The sequence below is a fragment of the Hemitrygon akajei genome, chromosome 14, assembly GCF_048418815.1.
Source record: "Hemitrygon akajei chromosome 14, sHemAka1.3, whole genome shotgun sequence".
NCBI lineage: Eukaryota > Metazoa > Chordata > Chondrichthyes > Myliobatiformes > Dasyatidae > Hemitrygon > Hemitrygon akajei.
In genome coordinates, this window is record NC_133137.1 from 50678943 (window position 1) to 50696445 (window position 17503).

Sequence of the window (17503 nt, forward strand, 5' to 3'; positions counted from 1 at the left end):
GATCAGGTTTATCGTCACTCCAAAAATTTGTTTTTTTTTGTGGCTGCAATACAGTGCATCACATAAAACTACTACAGTACTGTGCAAAGGACTTAGGCACCCTAGATATATACATGAGCCTGAGACCTTTGCACAGTACTGTATATACTGTTACGTACCCCGTAACTGGGTCACTTACCAGCAAAGATAGAGAGGTCCGTTGAAGTCTGATGGTACTATTTTTAACAGTATTTATTGATAAAAATACACAAAAATAACATCGATGCAAACATACAGATAATATACGTCATCAATACTAACTCTAAAAGCGCGGGTATAATAATAATCAATAAGAAATAGCTCTTTCGTTGTCTAGGGGATAATGTATTGTCCGATGGAAATATAAAAGTCACTCAAGTTCATTCAAGCTGCAGCTTTTGGTTGGAGAGAGATGGATTAAAACTTGCCCATTCCTTTTATGATGTCAATCCTTCGAGAGTCGTTGGGGCTGATTTCTCCTTTGCTGTTAGCTAAAGCCGTTCTTCTGTGGCAAGGCCCACCAATTCCGAGGCAAATGGAAAAGGACGCACGTGGCTTTCCACCCGCTTTCACTATTATGCTGTTACAGGATTTCTAGCGTTTCTTCTGGTGCGTCTGAGGGGCTGTTCCCACAGACCCTCTTTTATCCCCACTCACGAGGTCTCAGATGTCAATCAGGGTGGAATGATGCCATCCCCCAACCAGCCCACGTTGCCTGAGGGCCTCCACGAAGCACAGTACTCAATACACAATTCCGTCTCCAAGAGACAATGGCCGTTTCCCGTAGCTTTGTATCGCCGAGGGGCCAAGACATCCCAAACGTCTCTCTCTCATTTCCTGGGTCTCCTGGCCTGAATTAATAGTGATCTTGCGATTCTCAAAAAGGAGGGGGCTACTCTGCACCCCTCGGCCCCTCAGAGTTGGGCACAGGCGTAACAATACGATCTTTTTTATCAAATAAGACTTTATTTCCCCAAAATCAGCTTGGTTTGACTTTCCCTAAAGTGTCAACCACAGTTTCAGATAAACTACCCAGATAAATCCCATGACCGTGAAACCAGCTCCCCAGCACCCCCGTGTCTCTCTGCCCCTAACCTGTCAGTCTGATGTAAAACTCCCTGGATGAGCAGAACTCCAATAACATTGGAGGAACTCCGCACCAGCTAAGCAAATAGTTGTCTTGACCTCATCTCTGGCCTCCTGAACCTGCACCTTAAAAGGGACAACTCACGAGAAAATGACACCTTCCCTTACAGTACACAGCATCTTGCCTTGGAAAGGTATTGCTGTCTCTTCATCACTAGGTTTAAATCCTACACTAAACCACGACTTGCTCCACATGATCTGTGGGGTGATGTAGTACCACAGCAGTTAGCGCGATGTTTTACAGCACCAGCTGAGAGATCGGGGTTCAGTTCCTGCCCTGCCACTGTCCACAATGAGTTTGTACGTTTCCCCCATGATTCCTCTGGGTGCTGCAGTTACCTCCCAAATTCCAAAGACGTACAGTTAGGGTGAGTGAGTTGGGGGCACGCTAGCTCGGTTCCAGAAGCGTGGTGACACTCGTGGGCAGCCCCAGCATAATCCCAGCTAGTTTGATTAGAAGCAAATGACATATTTCACTGTGTGTTTTGGAGCACATGACAAATAAAGCTAATCTTTAATCTCAGGAAGCAGGCTTCCCACTGGCATTGAGTAAATACTAGACAGTCAGTTGGTGAATTGTTTCGATAAAAGTAAACCACGTGAAGGCTGAAACTTGTTGTGTGCCCTGTATACTCTAGAGATATTAATGGCTCACAAAAATCAGGTACATTGGTTTAAGATGCTGCAAGCAGCTTTGGAAATGAAGTTTAAATCCTATTGTGTGCAGGCTCTATGTGCTGTGTACTGTAAGCAGCTAATAACATTTAAGTGGAGCGGGAGTGTGAAACAGAGTGCTGTAACGAGCTTTCACTTTCAGAAGCTGGAGTGTGACGTTGCGAAGGCAGAGCAGAATGAGAAGCGAGCCCAGGGAGACCTGAAGCTGCTCCACAAGCAGCACGGTGCTCAGGAAAACCGGATCAAGGAGCTGAACCTGCAGCTCGAGGCAGAGGCAAAATCGTAAGGACTCTAATTCTGATTCAGTGTTTGCTTTGTCTTGAATCTTGCAGCACAAGAAGAACGATGGGGGGATTTCATTGAGATGTATTGAAAGGCCGAGGTAGAGTGCATGTGGAGAGGATGTTTCCAACAGTGGGAGAGTCCAAGACCAGGGGCACGGCCTCAGAATAGACCGACATCCCTTTAGAACAGAGATGAAGAGTTATTTATTTAGCCAGAGGGAGGCGAAAATGTGGAATTGATTGCCACAGATGGCTGTGGAGGCCAGGTCATTGAGTGTATTTAATTGGAGGTTGATAGGTTCTTGGTTAGTAAGGGCATTGAGGGTTTACAGGGAGAAACGAGAATGAAATTGATAATAAATCAGCTATGATGGAATAGCAGAGCAGACTTGATGGGCTGGATGGCCATTCAGCCTCTTTGCCACACTAGCTCAATAAAAGTTGTCAAATTCATTGTTTCCTTCTAAGTCCTTTCAATTATGTATTCAGTTCCTGTTCCATAAAGTTAACGGTATTTTTTTTAAACATTGTTTTAACTGTTTGTAACCGTCAACTATCTCCCAACTTATCAGATCTCTTAATCTTTGCTCTAAGTGGCTGGTGAAAAAGCCAGTTAGGACAGTGAGTATCCGAGCAGTTGTGTGAAACCACGCTTGGAATACTGCAAACAGTTTGCTTACCTTGTTACAGGCAAAATGGAAAGAGTGCAGTAAGGACGTATGAGGATGTTGCCAGGATTCAAGGGGCTGAGTTAAGGAGAGTTTAGCCAGGTTAGGTCTTTACTCCTTGGATTATAGGAGAATTACAGAAATGTTTAAAATTATGAGAGCCATGGTTAAGGTGACAGTAATAGGCTTTTCCCCAGGGTAGGAAATCCAAAACTAGGGGGCATAGATTTAAGGTGAAAGGGGAAAGGGTTAGAAGGGACCAAAGTGGCAACGTTTTCATGCAGAGGCTGAGGTGTGAGGAGAAGTGGTTGAGGGAGGTAGAATAGGATTGTTTGAGAAGCCCTTGGATTGGTACATGGAAGAGCAGGACTGAATGTAGGGAATTCCCAGAGTTCGTAATGACTTAACGATATGTGCACTCGTGTATAAGCTGTATTCCTTTCAGTAGACCCGTATACCCCTCAGGTCATCTTGTACACTGAATTTTTCAGTAGGGCAAAGTATTTCTTCCTTCTGGAGCGCTGTGCTTCGCAACACTGACTGCTTTCATGTGCCCATTTTACCAGTCTGTCTGTGCTCTCTCAAAGTGTAGTACTGTTCTCCATGATGCGTATTAGATTTTGAATTTTGTGTCATCACCAGACTAGGAAACTTAGCCCTATGTGTATCCAGCTCCAGACAACTCATAAGTTTTGGAAGGTGTTGTGATTTTGATATCAACCCTCTGGGGACACTGCTGTTTTTTTGTTTTCTCCTGCAACAGCAGCCTGTCCCCTCTACTCCTTTCTGCCTAGCGAATTCCAAGTTCACCCCTCGCTCTGTCCCGCTGGAGCTGTGAAATGTGTATTCAGTAGGCCGAGCTTTCAAATATCAAGTGGTACAATGGTTCCAGGTCAGGGTGGAGGAGCAACACCTCATATTCCGACTGAGTAGCCTCCAGCCTGATAACATGAGCATCGATTTCTCTTTGGGTCATGTCTCCCCCTACCCCCTCTTCTTTTTCCATTCCCTGTTCTGGCTCCCCTCTTGTCCCTTCTTTTCTCTTCACCTGCCTCTCAGCTCCCACTGTCCTCCTCTGGATTTCCTTTCTTCCATGGTCTACTGTCCTCTCCAGTTAGATTCCCTCTTCTTCAGCTCTTTACCCTTCCTGCCTATCACCTCCCAGCTGCTCACTTCACCATCCACCCACCCAATTTCCCCCTCACCTGGTATCACCAATCATCTTCCAGCTTGTACTCATTCTGCTGGCATCACCTTTTATTCTTTTCCCCCTTCCTTTCCAGTCCTGGTGAAGGGTCTTAGCCTGATCAGCTGATTCTGTTCCTCTCCGTGGATGCTGCCTGACCTGCTGAGTTCTTCCAGCATTTGTGTTTGTTGCTCATTACCCGTCTGTCTGATGGCCAATTGTTAAAACAGAACTGATGATGGACTTTTCCTTATTTTCAGTCTTAGTGGCACAAAGCAGGAACTGGAGGAGAAATCGGAGGCCCTGAGTGAGATTAGGAAGCAAGTGCAGGAGTGTGAGAGTAAGAAGGAGCTCATAGCAGAAGAGCTGAAGCAGAAGACAGAGAGTGAGAGCAGGATGCAGGGGCAGCTGGTGGCCCTCGGACTGGAGAAGGAATCTTTATCCAAGGAGCTGACAGACACTAAGGAAAGTCTTTCCAGGACTCTCGAGGAAGCACGAGCGGAGTGGGAGAAAGATCGGCATCTGCTGAAAGCTGCTGCTGATGAGAAGGTCGGTGTGAATTGGAATTGGTTTATTATGCAGTGAAAAGCTCGTCTTCCTGCTCATACGTGGTGCATTGAGACAGAGCAAGGAAGAACAATAGCAGGAAGCAGAGTGAAGTACAACCGCTACACAGACGGTACAGTGGCATGCAGAAGTCTGGGCACCCCTGGTCAACCTTTCCGTTACTGTGAATAGCTAAACAAGTAAAAGATGACTTAATTTCCAAAAGGCATAAGTTTAAAGATGACACATTTCTTTAATATTTTAAGCAAGATTACTTTTTTATTTCCATCTTTTACAGTTTCAGAAAAACAGAAAAGGAAAAGGGCCCAAAGCAAAAGTTTGGGCACCTTGCATGGTCAGTACTTAGTAACACCCCCTTTGGCAAGGATCATAGCTTGTAAATGCTTTCTGTAGCCAGCTAAGAGTCCTTCAGTTCTTGTTTGGGGGATTTTAACCCATTCTTCCTTACAAAAGGCTTCTAGTTCTATGAGATTCTTGGGCCATCTTGCATGCACTGCTCTTTTGAGGTCTATCCACAGATTTTCGATGATGTTTAGGTCGGGGGACTGTGAGGGCCATGGCAAAACCTTCAGCTTGCGCCTCTTGAAGTATCTATTGTGGATTTTGAGGTGTGTTTGGATCACTATTCTGTTGTAGAAGCCATCCTCTTTTCATCTTCAGCTTTTTTTACAGACGGTGTGATGTTTGCTTCCAGAATTTGCTGGTATTTAAATTAGTTCATTCTTCCCTCTAACAGTGAAATGTTCCCTGTGCCACTGGCTGCAATGCAAGCCCAAAGCATGATCGATCCACTCCTGTGCTTAACAGCTGGAGAGGTGTTCTTTTCATGAAATTCTGCACCCTTTTTTCTCCAAACATACCTTTGCTCATTGCGGCCAAAAAGTTCTATTTTAACTTCATCAGTTCACAGGACTTGTTTCCAAAATGCATCAAGCTTGTTTAGATATTAGTTTGCAAACTTCTGACGCTGAATTTTGTAGTGAGGACGCAGGAAAGGTTTTCTTCTGATTACTCTTCCATGAAGGTCATATTTGTGCAGGTGTCGCTGCACAGTAGAACAGTGCACCAGCACTCCAGAGTCTGCTAAATCTTCCTGAAGGGCATTTGCAGTCAAACGGGGGTTTTGATTTGCCTTTCTAGCAATCCTGCAAGCAGTTCTCTCAGAAAGTTTTCTTGGTCTTCCAGATCTCAACTTGACCTCCACTGTTCCTGTTAACTGCCATTTCTTAATTACATTATGAGCTGAGGAAATGGCTACCTGAAAACACTTTGCTATCTTCTTATAGCCTTCTCCTGCTTTGTGGGCATCATTTATTTTAATTTTCAGAGTGCTAGGCAGCTGTTTAGAGGAGCCCATGGCTGCTGATTGTTGGGACAAGGTTTGAGGAGTCAGGGTATTTATAAAGCTTTGAAATTTGCATCACCTGGCCTTTCCTAACGTTGACTGTGAACAAGCCATAGCCCTAACAAGCTAATTAAGGTATGAGACCTTGGTAAAAGTTATCTGAGAGCTCAAATCTCTTGGGGTGCCCAAACTTTTGCATGGTGCTCCTTTTCTTTTTTCACTCTAAAATTGTACAAAACAAAAATAATACACTCATCTAGGTTAAAATGTTGAAAAGAATGTTTCATCTTTAACTTCATGACTTTTGGAGATCGATTCATCTTCTACTCAACTATTCAGAGTAACAGAAATTTTGACCAGGGGTGCCCAAACGTTTGCATGCCATTGTATATGTGAATGACAGCCTCACCTGGAGGAGCTGTTGTAGGGCCCTGGGTAGGGACAGCTATTGAGTTATTATTATCATGTGCACTGAGATACAGTGAAAAGCTTGTTTTGCATACTGTTCATACAGACCAGATCGTTACACAGCGCATTGAGGTAGAACAAGACAAAACCACGCCAATGCAGAATAAGGTGTCACAGCTACAGAGAAAATGCAGTGCAGGCGAACAATAAAGTGTAAGATTATAACAAGCTACGGTCAGGAGTCTCTTTTAACATACAAGAGTTCTGTTCAAAGGTCTGATAACAGCAGGTTAGAAGCTGTTAAGTTTTTTACACAGCTTTCTGCAGCCGCCTGTGATCACATTGTACATTGAAAAGCTTGTCTTGCATACTGTTGTTGCAGATTAAACGATTACACAGAGCATTGAGGTAGAACAAGGTGGAACAATAACCAAATGCAGAATGAAGTGTAACGGCTACAGAGAAAGTGGAGTTGAATGATCTGCCTGTGGATGACTCACATGGAAGGGCTGCTTTGGGCCCCGGATGATGGTGAGGGAGGAGGGCAGGGACAGAGAAAGTTCAGTGCGTGAACAATAAAGTGCAAGATCATAAGGAGATTGTGAAGTCTGAGTCCATCTTATCAAGCTAGGGAACAATTCACTATAATAGTCTTAGTGCCCAGTGAGTATAGCTGTTGAAAAGAGATTCCTTCTTGAGATTACCGGCAGTGATCTTCAACGGTAGAGTATCTGTATTGCTGTGCTGGAGACCTAGGTTCAGTCCTAACTTTGGGCACTGACTGGGGTTTACAGGTTCTCCCCGTGGCTGCGTGGGTGCCCGCCGGTGTTTGTTTTCCTCCTTTGTCCCATGTATGTGTAACTTGTGGGGGTGGGTGGTTAAGCAGTCGCAGAAAATCGCTCCCAGAGGTTGCAGATGATGGGATTGATGGGAATGTTGAGAGAGTAGGTTACAAGGAAAATCAATGGGGGAATGGGATTGCTCTGTGAACCACCATAGACTTGATGGGCTGAATGGCTTCCTCCTTGTTAAAAATTTAATTTAGAAGTACAGCATGGTAAAAGCCTCCTTCAGTGAACACGCGCTGCTCAGTTACACCCATTAATCTACTAACCCATATGTCTTTGGAATGTGGGAGGAACCCATGTGGTCACAGAGAGAATGTACAGACAGCAGCAGGACTTGAACAAGGACCACTGGTGCTGTAAAGTGTATTACTAACCACTACGCTACCCTTCCGCTATGTTGTGTGGAAAAATGCCCTTTATGTCTTTTGTGACCTGCCCGAGTTTCGTTCCAGCCCGAAACATCGACTGTTTACTCTTTTAAATGGACACTACCTGACCTGCTGAGTTCCTCCAGCATTTTGTGTGCGTTGCTTGGATTTCCAGCATCTGCAGATTTTCTCTTGTTTATGGTGGGAAATCGCCTAGTTTCAGGGCATTTTAGGGGGTAGTTGGGAGTGAAGTGATTTAATGTTATTGTGAGGCCTGGAATCATGGGAACTCAGCCATGTAAGGGCCACACACTTCCTTCTCTGCGGAGCAGTGGGCTTCTATTGCAGTCCTAAAGATCCTGCTTACTTTCCCCAAAAACACTAATTTTATTCTTCAATCGTAAATACATTTGCATTCTCCAAACAGCGTTTCTAATAAAAATTTGAGCCTCTGGGCTATTAGTTGAGACTTCTGGATTTTAGTCTATTATCATAGTCACTAGCTTTAACCACAATTTCATGGTTTAAAATTACAAACACTTAATGTTCTTCCGTTATTACACTTAAACTGTGTGTTGTGTCTAGATCCATTTTACTGCTGATGTTCGTTAGTGGGATGGTGAGGTGGGTCCTGCTGCCTTTGTCAGTGTGTTTATCTTCTGAATGCTTTCTCCATGGGTGGCTGCAGTTGAGGCTCTCTCCCCGACCCCAACCCCCAATGAATACAGAAGCTGTGAAATGGCCCTCATCTGGCAAAGTAAGGGAGGGGGACTGCTGATAGGCTGGTAGAGCACTCACCCAACCTCACAGTGTTTCATCTCAGTTACCGTGAGGCTGAGTGATCGTGTGAGGACACTGTTTCCACTGACTGTTCAGTAAAATCTCTGATTGCGTTTAAAACAAGCAACAAAGAGGCACTGTTGATCAGAGATAGTGTCACAACTGCCCAAAAGGAGGAAGTCATGGAGGGATTGTCTGTGGAGTCTCTGTGGGTGGAAATTAGGAACAGGAAGGGGTCAATAACTCTGCTGGGTGTTTTTTATAGACCACCCAATAGTAACAGGGACATCGAGGAGCAGATGGGGAGACAGATTCTGGAAAGGAGTAATGAAAACAGGGTTGTCATGATGGGAGATTTTAATTTCCCAAATATTGATTGGCATCTCCCTAGAGCAAGGGGTTTAGATGGGGTGTTGGGAAATGAACCTGGTCAGGTGTCAGATCTCTCAGTGGGAGAGCTTTTTGGAGATGGTGATCACAATTCTATCTCCTTTACCATAGCATTGGAGAGAGATAGGAACAGACAAGTTAGGGAAATGTTTAATTGGAGTAAGGGAAGGGGAGCTATGAGGCTATCAGGCAGGAACTTGGAAGAATAAATTGGAAATAGATGTTCTCAGGGAAACGTACCAAAGAAATATGGCAAATGTTCAGGGGATGCTTGCTTGAGATTCAGAGTAGGTATGTTCCAATGAGATGTGGAAAAGAAGGTACAGTACAAAATCTGTGGTGCACAAAGGCTGTTGTAAATCTAATAAAGAAGAGCTTATGAAAGGTTCAAAAAACCAGGTAATGATATGAATCTAGAAGATTATAAGGCTTGCAGGAAGGAGCTTAAGAATTAAATTAGGAGAGCCAGAAGGGACCATGAGAAGGCCTTGGCAGACAGGATTAAGGAAAACCCCAAGGCATTCTACAAGTATGTGAAGAGCAAGAGGATAAGACATGGGAGAGAGAATAGGACCAATGAAGTGTGACAATGGAAAAGTGTGTATGGAACCGGAGGAAATAGCGGAGGTACTTAATGAATACTTTGCTTCAGTATTCACTACAGTAAAAGATCTTTGCGATTTTAGGGATGACTTGCAGTGGACTGAAGAGCTTGAGAATGTAGATTTTAAGAAAGAGGATGTGCTGGAGCTTTTGGAAAGCATCAAGTTAGATAAGTCACCGGGACCAGATGGGATGGACCCCAGACTACAGTGGGAAGCGAGGGAGGAGATTGCTGAGCCTCTGGTGATGATCTTTGCATCATCAATGGGGACAGGAGAGGTTCCAGAGGAATGGAGGGTTGTGGATGTTGTTCCCTTATTCAAGAAAGGGAGTAGAGATAGCCCAGGAAATTATAGACCAGTGAGTCTCACTTTAGCGGTTGGTAAGTTGATGGAGAAGATCCTGAGAGGCAGGATTTATGAACATTTGGGGAGGCATATGATTAGGAATAGTCAGCATGGCTTTGTCAAAGGTAGGTCATACCTTACGAGCCTGATTGAATTTCTTGAGGATGTGGCTAAGCACATTGATGAAGGTAGAGCCGTAGATGTAATGTATATGGATTTCAGCAAGGCATTTGATAAGGTACCCCATATAAGGCTTATCAAGAAAGTAAGGAGGCATGAGATCCAAGGGGACATTGCTTTGTGGATCCAGAACTGGCTTGCCCACAGAAGGCAAAGAGTGGTTGTAGACAGGTCATATTCTGCATGGAGGTTGGTGACCAGTGGTTGGGTTAGTAAATTTACTGATGACACAAAGGTTGGGGGTGTTGTGTATAGTATGGAGGGCTGTCAGAGGTTACAACGGGACATTAATAGGATGCAAAACTGGGCTGAGAAGTGGCAGATGGAGTTCAACCCAGATAAGTGTGAGGTGGTTCATTTTGGTAGGTCAAATATGATGGCAGAATATAGTATTAATGGTATGACTCTTGGCAGTGTGGAGAATCAGAGGGATCTTGGGGTTTGAGTCCATAGGATGCTCAAAGCTGCTATGCAGGTTGACTCTGTGGTTAAGAAGGCATACGGTGCATTGGCCTTCATCAATCGTGGGATTGAGTTTAAGAGCCGAGAGGTAATGTTGCAGCTATATCGGACCCTGGTCAGACCCCACTTGGAGTATTGTGATTAATTCTGGTCGCCTCACTGTAGGAAGAACGTGGAAACCATAGAAAGGGTGCAGAGGAGATTTACAAGGATGTTGCCTGGATTGGGGAGCATGCCTTATGAGAATAGGTTGAGTGAACTTGGCCTTTTCTCCTTGGAGTGACGGAGGATGAGAGGTGACCTGATAGAGGTGTACAAGATGATGAGAGGCATTGATCGTGTGGATAGTCAGAGGCTTTTCCCCAGAGCTGAATTGGCTAGCATGAGAGGGCATAGTTTTAGGGTGCTTGGAAGTACGTGCAGAGGAGATATCAGGGGTAAGTTTTTTACACAGAGAGTGGTGAGTGTGTGGAATGGGCTGCCAGAGACGAAAGTGATAGGGTCTTTTATGAGACTCCTGGATGGCTGCATGGAGCTTAGAAAAATAGAAGGTTATGGGTAAAGCCTAGGTAGTTCTAAGGTAAGGACATGTTCGACACAGCTTGTGGGCCAAAGGGCCTGTAGTGTGCTGTATGTTTTCTGTGTTTCTAAAAATCCTTTATTTCTGTAGCACATTTCACAACATTTGAGCTTGCCAATGTCTCCTCCAGCAACACTCATACAAAATGATGAAGAAACTCAGCAGATCGGGCAGTAGTAATGGAGGGGAATTAAAAATCGATGTTTCCAGCTGAGACCCTTGCTTTCCAGTCCTGATGGAGCGTTTCCAGTCTCAACCTGAAATGTCGACTGTTTATTTGTCACCATAGATGCTGCCCGACCTGCTGAGTTAGAACACAGAACATTACAGTATAGTACAGGCCCTATGGCCCACAATGTTGTACTGACTTTTTAACCTACTCTAAGATCAATCTAATCCTTCTCTCCTACATAGCCCTCCATTTTTCTATCATCCATGTGCCTATCGAAGAGTTTCTTCAATGTCCCTAGTGTATCTGCTTCTAGCACCATCTCAGGCAGCAGGTTCCACTCACCCTCACATCCTCACATTCTGACATCCCTCACCCCGTACTTTCCTCCAGTCATCTTAAAATTATGCCACCTTGTATTAGCCATTTCTGCCCTGGGCAAGTTTCTGGCTGTCTGTACCTCTTATCATCTTGTATGCCTATATGAAGTCATCTCTCATCCTCCTTTGGGCTTTTCTCCCTGGAATAAGTTTGCTCAACCTATCCTCGTAAGACATGCTCCCCCAAATGGGCAGCAACCAGGTAAGTCCCCTCTGCACCTCCTCTAAATCTTACAAACCTTTCCTGTAATGAGGTGACCAGAACTGAACACAATGCAGCCAGTGTAGTCTGATAGGCATTTAGTGTGGGTCTCACTGTCTGCTCACAAGCACTGAGCGAGCGTTGGTGACATTGCTTTTCTTGCTAATTATTTGAATGGAGAGAAAGGAATGTGGCAACTCGTGATTTAGGCTACCGTACATGAGGGAGGCAGTGTGCTCTGTTGGGTAGGGCATGCGGACTGGGTCTGGATCTGTGGTGGCTCGGGAAGGGTGATTGAGAAGGGGGTGAGACAATGGTGGGTGACTTTGGTAGGACTTCAGCTGTCAGACAAGAGGGAATTGGGGAGATGTTTGGTAACCACGGGGAGTTAAAAACTGCATCAGCACGTGTCGGTCCCAGACTGAGCATCTGTTGCCCAGGTCGGGAGCATCCTTTAGCCTATACTGTCAGCCTTAGTGCCTCCACCCCCAGGTCGGGAGTATCCTTTAGCCTGTACTGTCAGCCTTAGTGCCTCCTCCCTCAGGTCGAGAGTATCCTTTAGCCTGTACTGTCAGCCTTAGTGCCTCCTCCCTCAGGTCGAGAGTATCCTTTAGCCTATACTGTCAGCCTTAGTGCCTCCACCCCCAGGTCGGGAGTATCCTTTAGCCTGTACTGTCAGCCTTAGTGCCCCCACCCTCAGGTCGAGAGTATCCTTTAGCCTATACTGTCAGCCTTAGTGCCTCCACCCCCAGGTCGGGAGCATCCTTTAGCCTATACTGTCAGCCTTAGTGCCTCCACTCCCAGGTCGGGAGCATCCTTTAGCCTATACTGTCAGCCTTAGTGCCTCCACCCCCAGGTCGAGAGCATCCTTTAGCCTATACTGTCAGCCTTAGTGCCTCCACCCTCAGGTCGGGAGTATCCTTTAGCCTATACTGTCAGCCTTAGTGCCTCCACTCCCAGGTCGGGAGTATCCTTTAGCCTATACTGTCAGCCTTAGTGCCCCCACCCTCAGGTCGGGAGTATCCTTTAGCCTATACTGTCAGCCATAGTGCCTCCACCCCCAGGTCGAGAGTATCCTTTAGCCTGTACTGTCAGCCTTAGTGCCTCCACCCCCAGGTCGGGAGTATCCTTTAGCCTGTACTGTCAGCCATAGTGCCCCCACCCCCAGGTCGGGAGTATCCTTTAGCCTATACTGTCAGCCTTAGTGCCTCCACCCCCAGGTCGAGAGTATCCTTTAGCCTATACTGTCAGCCATAGTGCCTCCACCCCCAGGTCGAGAGTATCCTTTAGCCTATACTGTCAGCCTTAGTGCCTCCACCCCCAGGTCGGGAGTATCCTTTAGCCTGTACTGTCAGCCTTAGTGCCCCCACCCTCAGGTCGAGAGTATCCTTTAGCCTATACTGTCAGCCTTAGTGCCTCCACTCCCAGGTCGGGAGTATCCTTTAGCCTATACTGTCAGCCATAGTGCCTCCACCCCCAGGTCGGGAGTATCCTTTAGCCTATACTGTCAGCCTTAGTGCCTCCACCCCCAGGTCAGGAGTATCCTTTAGCCTATACTGTCAGCCTTAAGCCTCCACCCCCCGGTCGGGAGTATCCTTTAGCCTATACTGTCAGCCTTAGTGCCCCCACCCCCAGGTCGGGAGTATCCTTTAGCCTATACTGTCAGCCTTAGTGCCTCCACCCCCAGGTCGAGAGCATCCTTTAGCCTATACTGTCAGCCTTAGTGCCCCCACCCCCAGGTCGAGAGTATCCTTTAGCCTATACTGTCAGCCTTAGTGCCTCCACCCCCAGGTCGGGAGTATCCTTTAGCCTGTACTGTCAGCCTTAGTGCCCCCACCCCCCGGTCGGGAGCATCCTTTAGTCTGTACTGTCAGCCTTAGTGCCTCCTCCCCCAGGTCGGGAGCATCCTTTAGCCTGTACTGTCAGCCTTAGTGCCCCCACCCTCAGGTCGAGAGTATCCTTTAGTCTGTACTGTCAGCCTTAGTGCCTCCACCCCCAGGTCAGGAGTATCCTTTAGTCTGTACTGTCAGCCTTAGTGCCTCCACCCCCAGGTCAGGAGTATCCTTTAGCCTATACTGTCAGCCTTAAGCCTCCACCCCCCGGTCGGGAGCATCCTTTAGTCTGTACTGTCAGCCTTAGTGCCTCCACCCCCAGGTCAGGAGTATCCTTTAGCCTATACTGTCAGCCTTAAGCCTCCACCCCCCGGTCGGGAGTATCCTTTAGTCTGTACTGTCAGCCTTAGTGCCTCCACCCCCAGGTCAGGAGTATCCTTTAGCCTATACTGTCAGCCTTAAGCCTCCACCCCCCGGTCGGGAGTATCCTTTAGTCTGTACTGTCAGCCTTAGTGCCTCCTCCCCCAGGTCGGGAGCATCCTTTAGCCTGTACTGTCAGCCTTAGTGCCCCCACCCTCAGGTCGAGAGTATCCTTTAGTCTGTACTGTCAGCCTTAGTGCCTCCACCCCCAGGTCAGGAGTATCCTTTAGTCTGTACTGTCAGCCTTAGTGCCTCCACCCCCAGGTCAGGAGTATCCTTTAGCCTATACTGTCAGCCTTAAGCCTCCACCCCCCGGTCGGGAGCATCCTTTAGTCTGTACTGTCAGCCTTAGTGCCTCCACCCCCAGGTCAGGAGTATCCTTTAGCCTATACTGTCAGCCTTAAGCCTCCACCCCCCGGTCGGGAGCATCCTTTAGTCTGTACTGTCAGCCTTAGTGCCTCCACCCCCAGGTCAGGAGTATCCTTTAGCCTATACTGTCAGCCTTAAGCCTCCACCCCCCGGTCGGGAGCATCCTTTAGTCTGTACTGTCAGCCTTAGTGCCTCCACCCCCAGGTCAGGAGTATCCTTTAGTCTGTACTGTCAGCCTTAGTGCCTCCACCCCCAGGTCAGGAGTATCCTTTAGCCTATACTGTCAGCCTTAAGCCTCCACCCCCCGGTCGGGAGTATCCTTTAGCCTATACTGTCAGCCTTAGTGCCCCCACCCCCAGGTCGAGAGCATCCTTTAGTCTGTACTGTCAGCCTTAGTGCCTCCACCCCCAGGTCGGGAGTATCCTTTAGCCTATACTGTCAGCCTTAGTGCCTCCACCCCCAGGTCGAGAGTATCCTTTAGCCTATACTGTCAGCCTTAGTGCCTCCACCCCCAGGTCGAGAGCATCCTTTAGCCTATACTGTCAGCCTTAGTGCCTCCACCCCCCGGTCGGGAGCATCCTTTAGCCTATACTGTCAGCCTTAGTGCCCCCACCCCCAGGTCGAGAGCATCCTTTAGCCTATACTGTCAGCCTTAGTGCCCCCACCCCCAGGTCGGGAGTATCCTTTAGTCTGTACTGTCAGCCTTAGTGCCTCCACCCCCAGGTCGGGAGCATCCTTTAGCCTATACTGTCAGCCTGATTATTTGTATAACAGATTTTCCCCCAAACCATCGGACTACCAACCTACTTACCTCTGCTGTGCCTATTGTCTTGTTTATTATTTATTGTAATCCCTGCACTGATCTGTGTACTTTATGCAGTCCTGGGTAGGTCTGTAGTCTAGTGTAGTTTTTGTGTTGGTTTACGTAGTTCAGTGTAGTTTTTGTACTGTTCATGTAGCACCATGGTCCTGAAAAAGGTCATCTTGTTTTTACTGTGTACTGTACCAGCAGTTATGGTCGAAACGACAATAAAAAACAACAATTGACTTGACTTGTAATTAACACCTGTAGCAAGGCTGAGACTGGTTGCTGCTGTGGTTTAAAATGCTTTCCAAGAAAAGAAAAGGTGACATCGAAGGTCGGATATTCAACGATAATTGGAAAGATCAGTTTTTCTTCTGTGGAGTCAACGGCAAACCTGTGTGTCTGATATGCTCGCAACAAGTGGCTGTGGCAAAAGAGTACAATATCAAACGACACTATGAGACGTCACACGGAGAAAAATATGACAAGTACACGGGAGAACTCAGAATGCAAAAGGTAAACGAGCTTGAAGCAGCTCTGAAAAAACTGCACTCGGTGTTCACCAAAAGTCGAAAGACTCATGATGGAGCTGTCATCCAGCTATATTATTGCCAACAAAATAGCTGCTGTGTTGAAGCCATACTCAGAGGGGGAAATTCATCAAAGCATGCATGCTGATGGCGGCTGAGAAGAGACAGGCTTCTGGTAATATCAGCTTGTCAGGAAATACTGTGGCAGAGAGAATCAGGGACTTTGCAGGAGATTTGAACAGTCAACTAACAAAGTGAAGTCATTTATTGCCTTCTCTATTGCAATTGATGAGAGCACCAACGTGACGGATGTGGCTCAGTTGGGAATATTGATTCGTGGTGCTGATGCATCTTTGACCGTCACTGAGGATTTTGTGGAGATGGTGCCCATGAGAAACACCACGACGGTGAATGACGTTTTCTCCAGTCTCGTCGAGGCCTTGGACAGACTGGGGGTTGCTGGAGTCACGCTGTCAACGTGGCAACGGATGGCGCACCGTCCATAGTTGCGAAAAAGGCAGGTGTTGTTGCGAAACTCAGAGAGAAAGTTCAGACAGAGAATCCAGAGCAGGAATTCTGGAATTTTCATTGTATTATACACCAAGAGGCGTTATGTCCATTTTCAGGCTCCTACTACAATGTCATGGATGTAGTAATCAAAACGGTTAATTTTATTAGAGCCAAGGGACTCAATCATCGGCAACTTGACACTCTTTTGTCTGAAAGTAATACTGGACAAGGCCTACCCTACCACACTGAAGTCCGCTGGTTGAGCAGAGGGGTTGTGCTCAAACATTTTTCAATTACCTGCGGAAATTGGACTATTTATGAACGAGAAAGGGAAGCCAGTGGCAGAGTTGGATGACCCAGACTGGCTTCATGATCTTGCATTTTTGGTAGATATAATAAAGCACTTAAATGTGCTTAATGTTAACATACAAGGCTGCAACAAACTTGTTACGAAATACTACGACAGCATTCGTGCCTTTCAAACTAAATTAGGCCTGTGGGAGATGCAACTACCCTGGAGCAACCCAGCTCATTTCCCCTCTTTGCAGTCTGTGTGTGTCACTCATGGGAATAATGACAACATGAACAGGTACAAGGATAAAATATCAGGGCTGAAAAGTGAAGTTCCAGAATCGTTTCTAAGTATTCACTCAGCTCGAGAAGGAGTTCTCACTATTTTGCTTGCCATTTGCCGTCAACGCAGCATCAGATGTGCCGGAAGAACTCCAAACGGAACTAATTGAAATTCAGTGTAACTCGGCTTTGAGACTGTGGGTCTGGACTCAAACTATCAATACCTGGTACCGATGTACCTGAAGATGACAGACTTTCCCTTAAAGATCCTTTGCATGTTCAGGACAACATATCTCTGTGAGCAGGCGTTCTCCATAATGAACATTAACAAATCCAAACTGCGTTCACAGCTGACACACAGACATCTAAGTGACATTATGAAGATCACAACTGCCCAGAAACTGGTCCCTGATGTTGACAGGCTGGTTAAAGCCAATAGATGTCAGGTGTCTGGAAGCAGCAATTGAAAAACGAGTGACACTGTTCAATGCACTGCGACATGTAAGCAAAATGCATTATGAAATATTGAGTGTCATAATATTGTGATTCTTTCATTTTCTGACTATTCTATTATTGTAAATGTGATCACTTCAATAAAAATTAGAGGCTAACTGTGTTCATTGTCCGAGTTTGATTGCTGGAAACAGGCTAATAAAAATAAGGTGCAGTTGTGTAGCCAACATTTACAATCTGTTTCGTTAGGTCTGCATTTGTGTCTGCTAATGTTTGATTTTAAATGGTTTATTAATGGAAAGGGTGTGGCTCCCAAAACAATCTTAGCCAAAATAGCATTGTCTTTTTTTTCTCTCTCTTATCACAACTTTCTTGTAGCCTAGGACTGTAAGTTAATACCAGTCA

The 17503-nt window shown here is 46.2% G+C and overlaps 1 protein-coding gene across 1 annotated transcript in view; it reads left to right on the top strand.

Annotated features, from left to right (window-relative positions):
- eea1 (early endosome antigen 1) overlaps positions 1–17503 on the top strand; it is a 159824-nt gene that overhangs the window by 82540 nt on the left and 59781 nt on the right. The window contains 2 exon segments of the mRNA XM_073066037.1: positions 1982–2121; positions 4238–4526. Coding sequence (XP_072922138.1) covers positions 1982–2121; positions 4238–4526 — 429 coding nt within the window.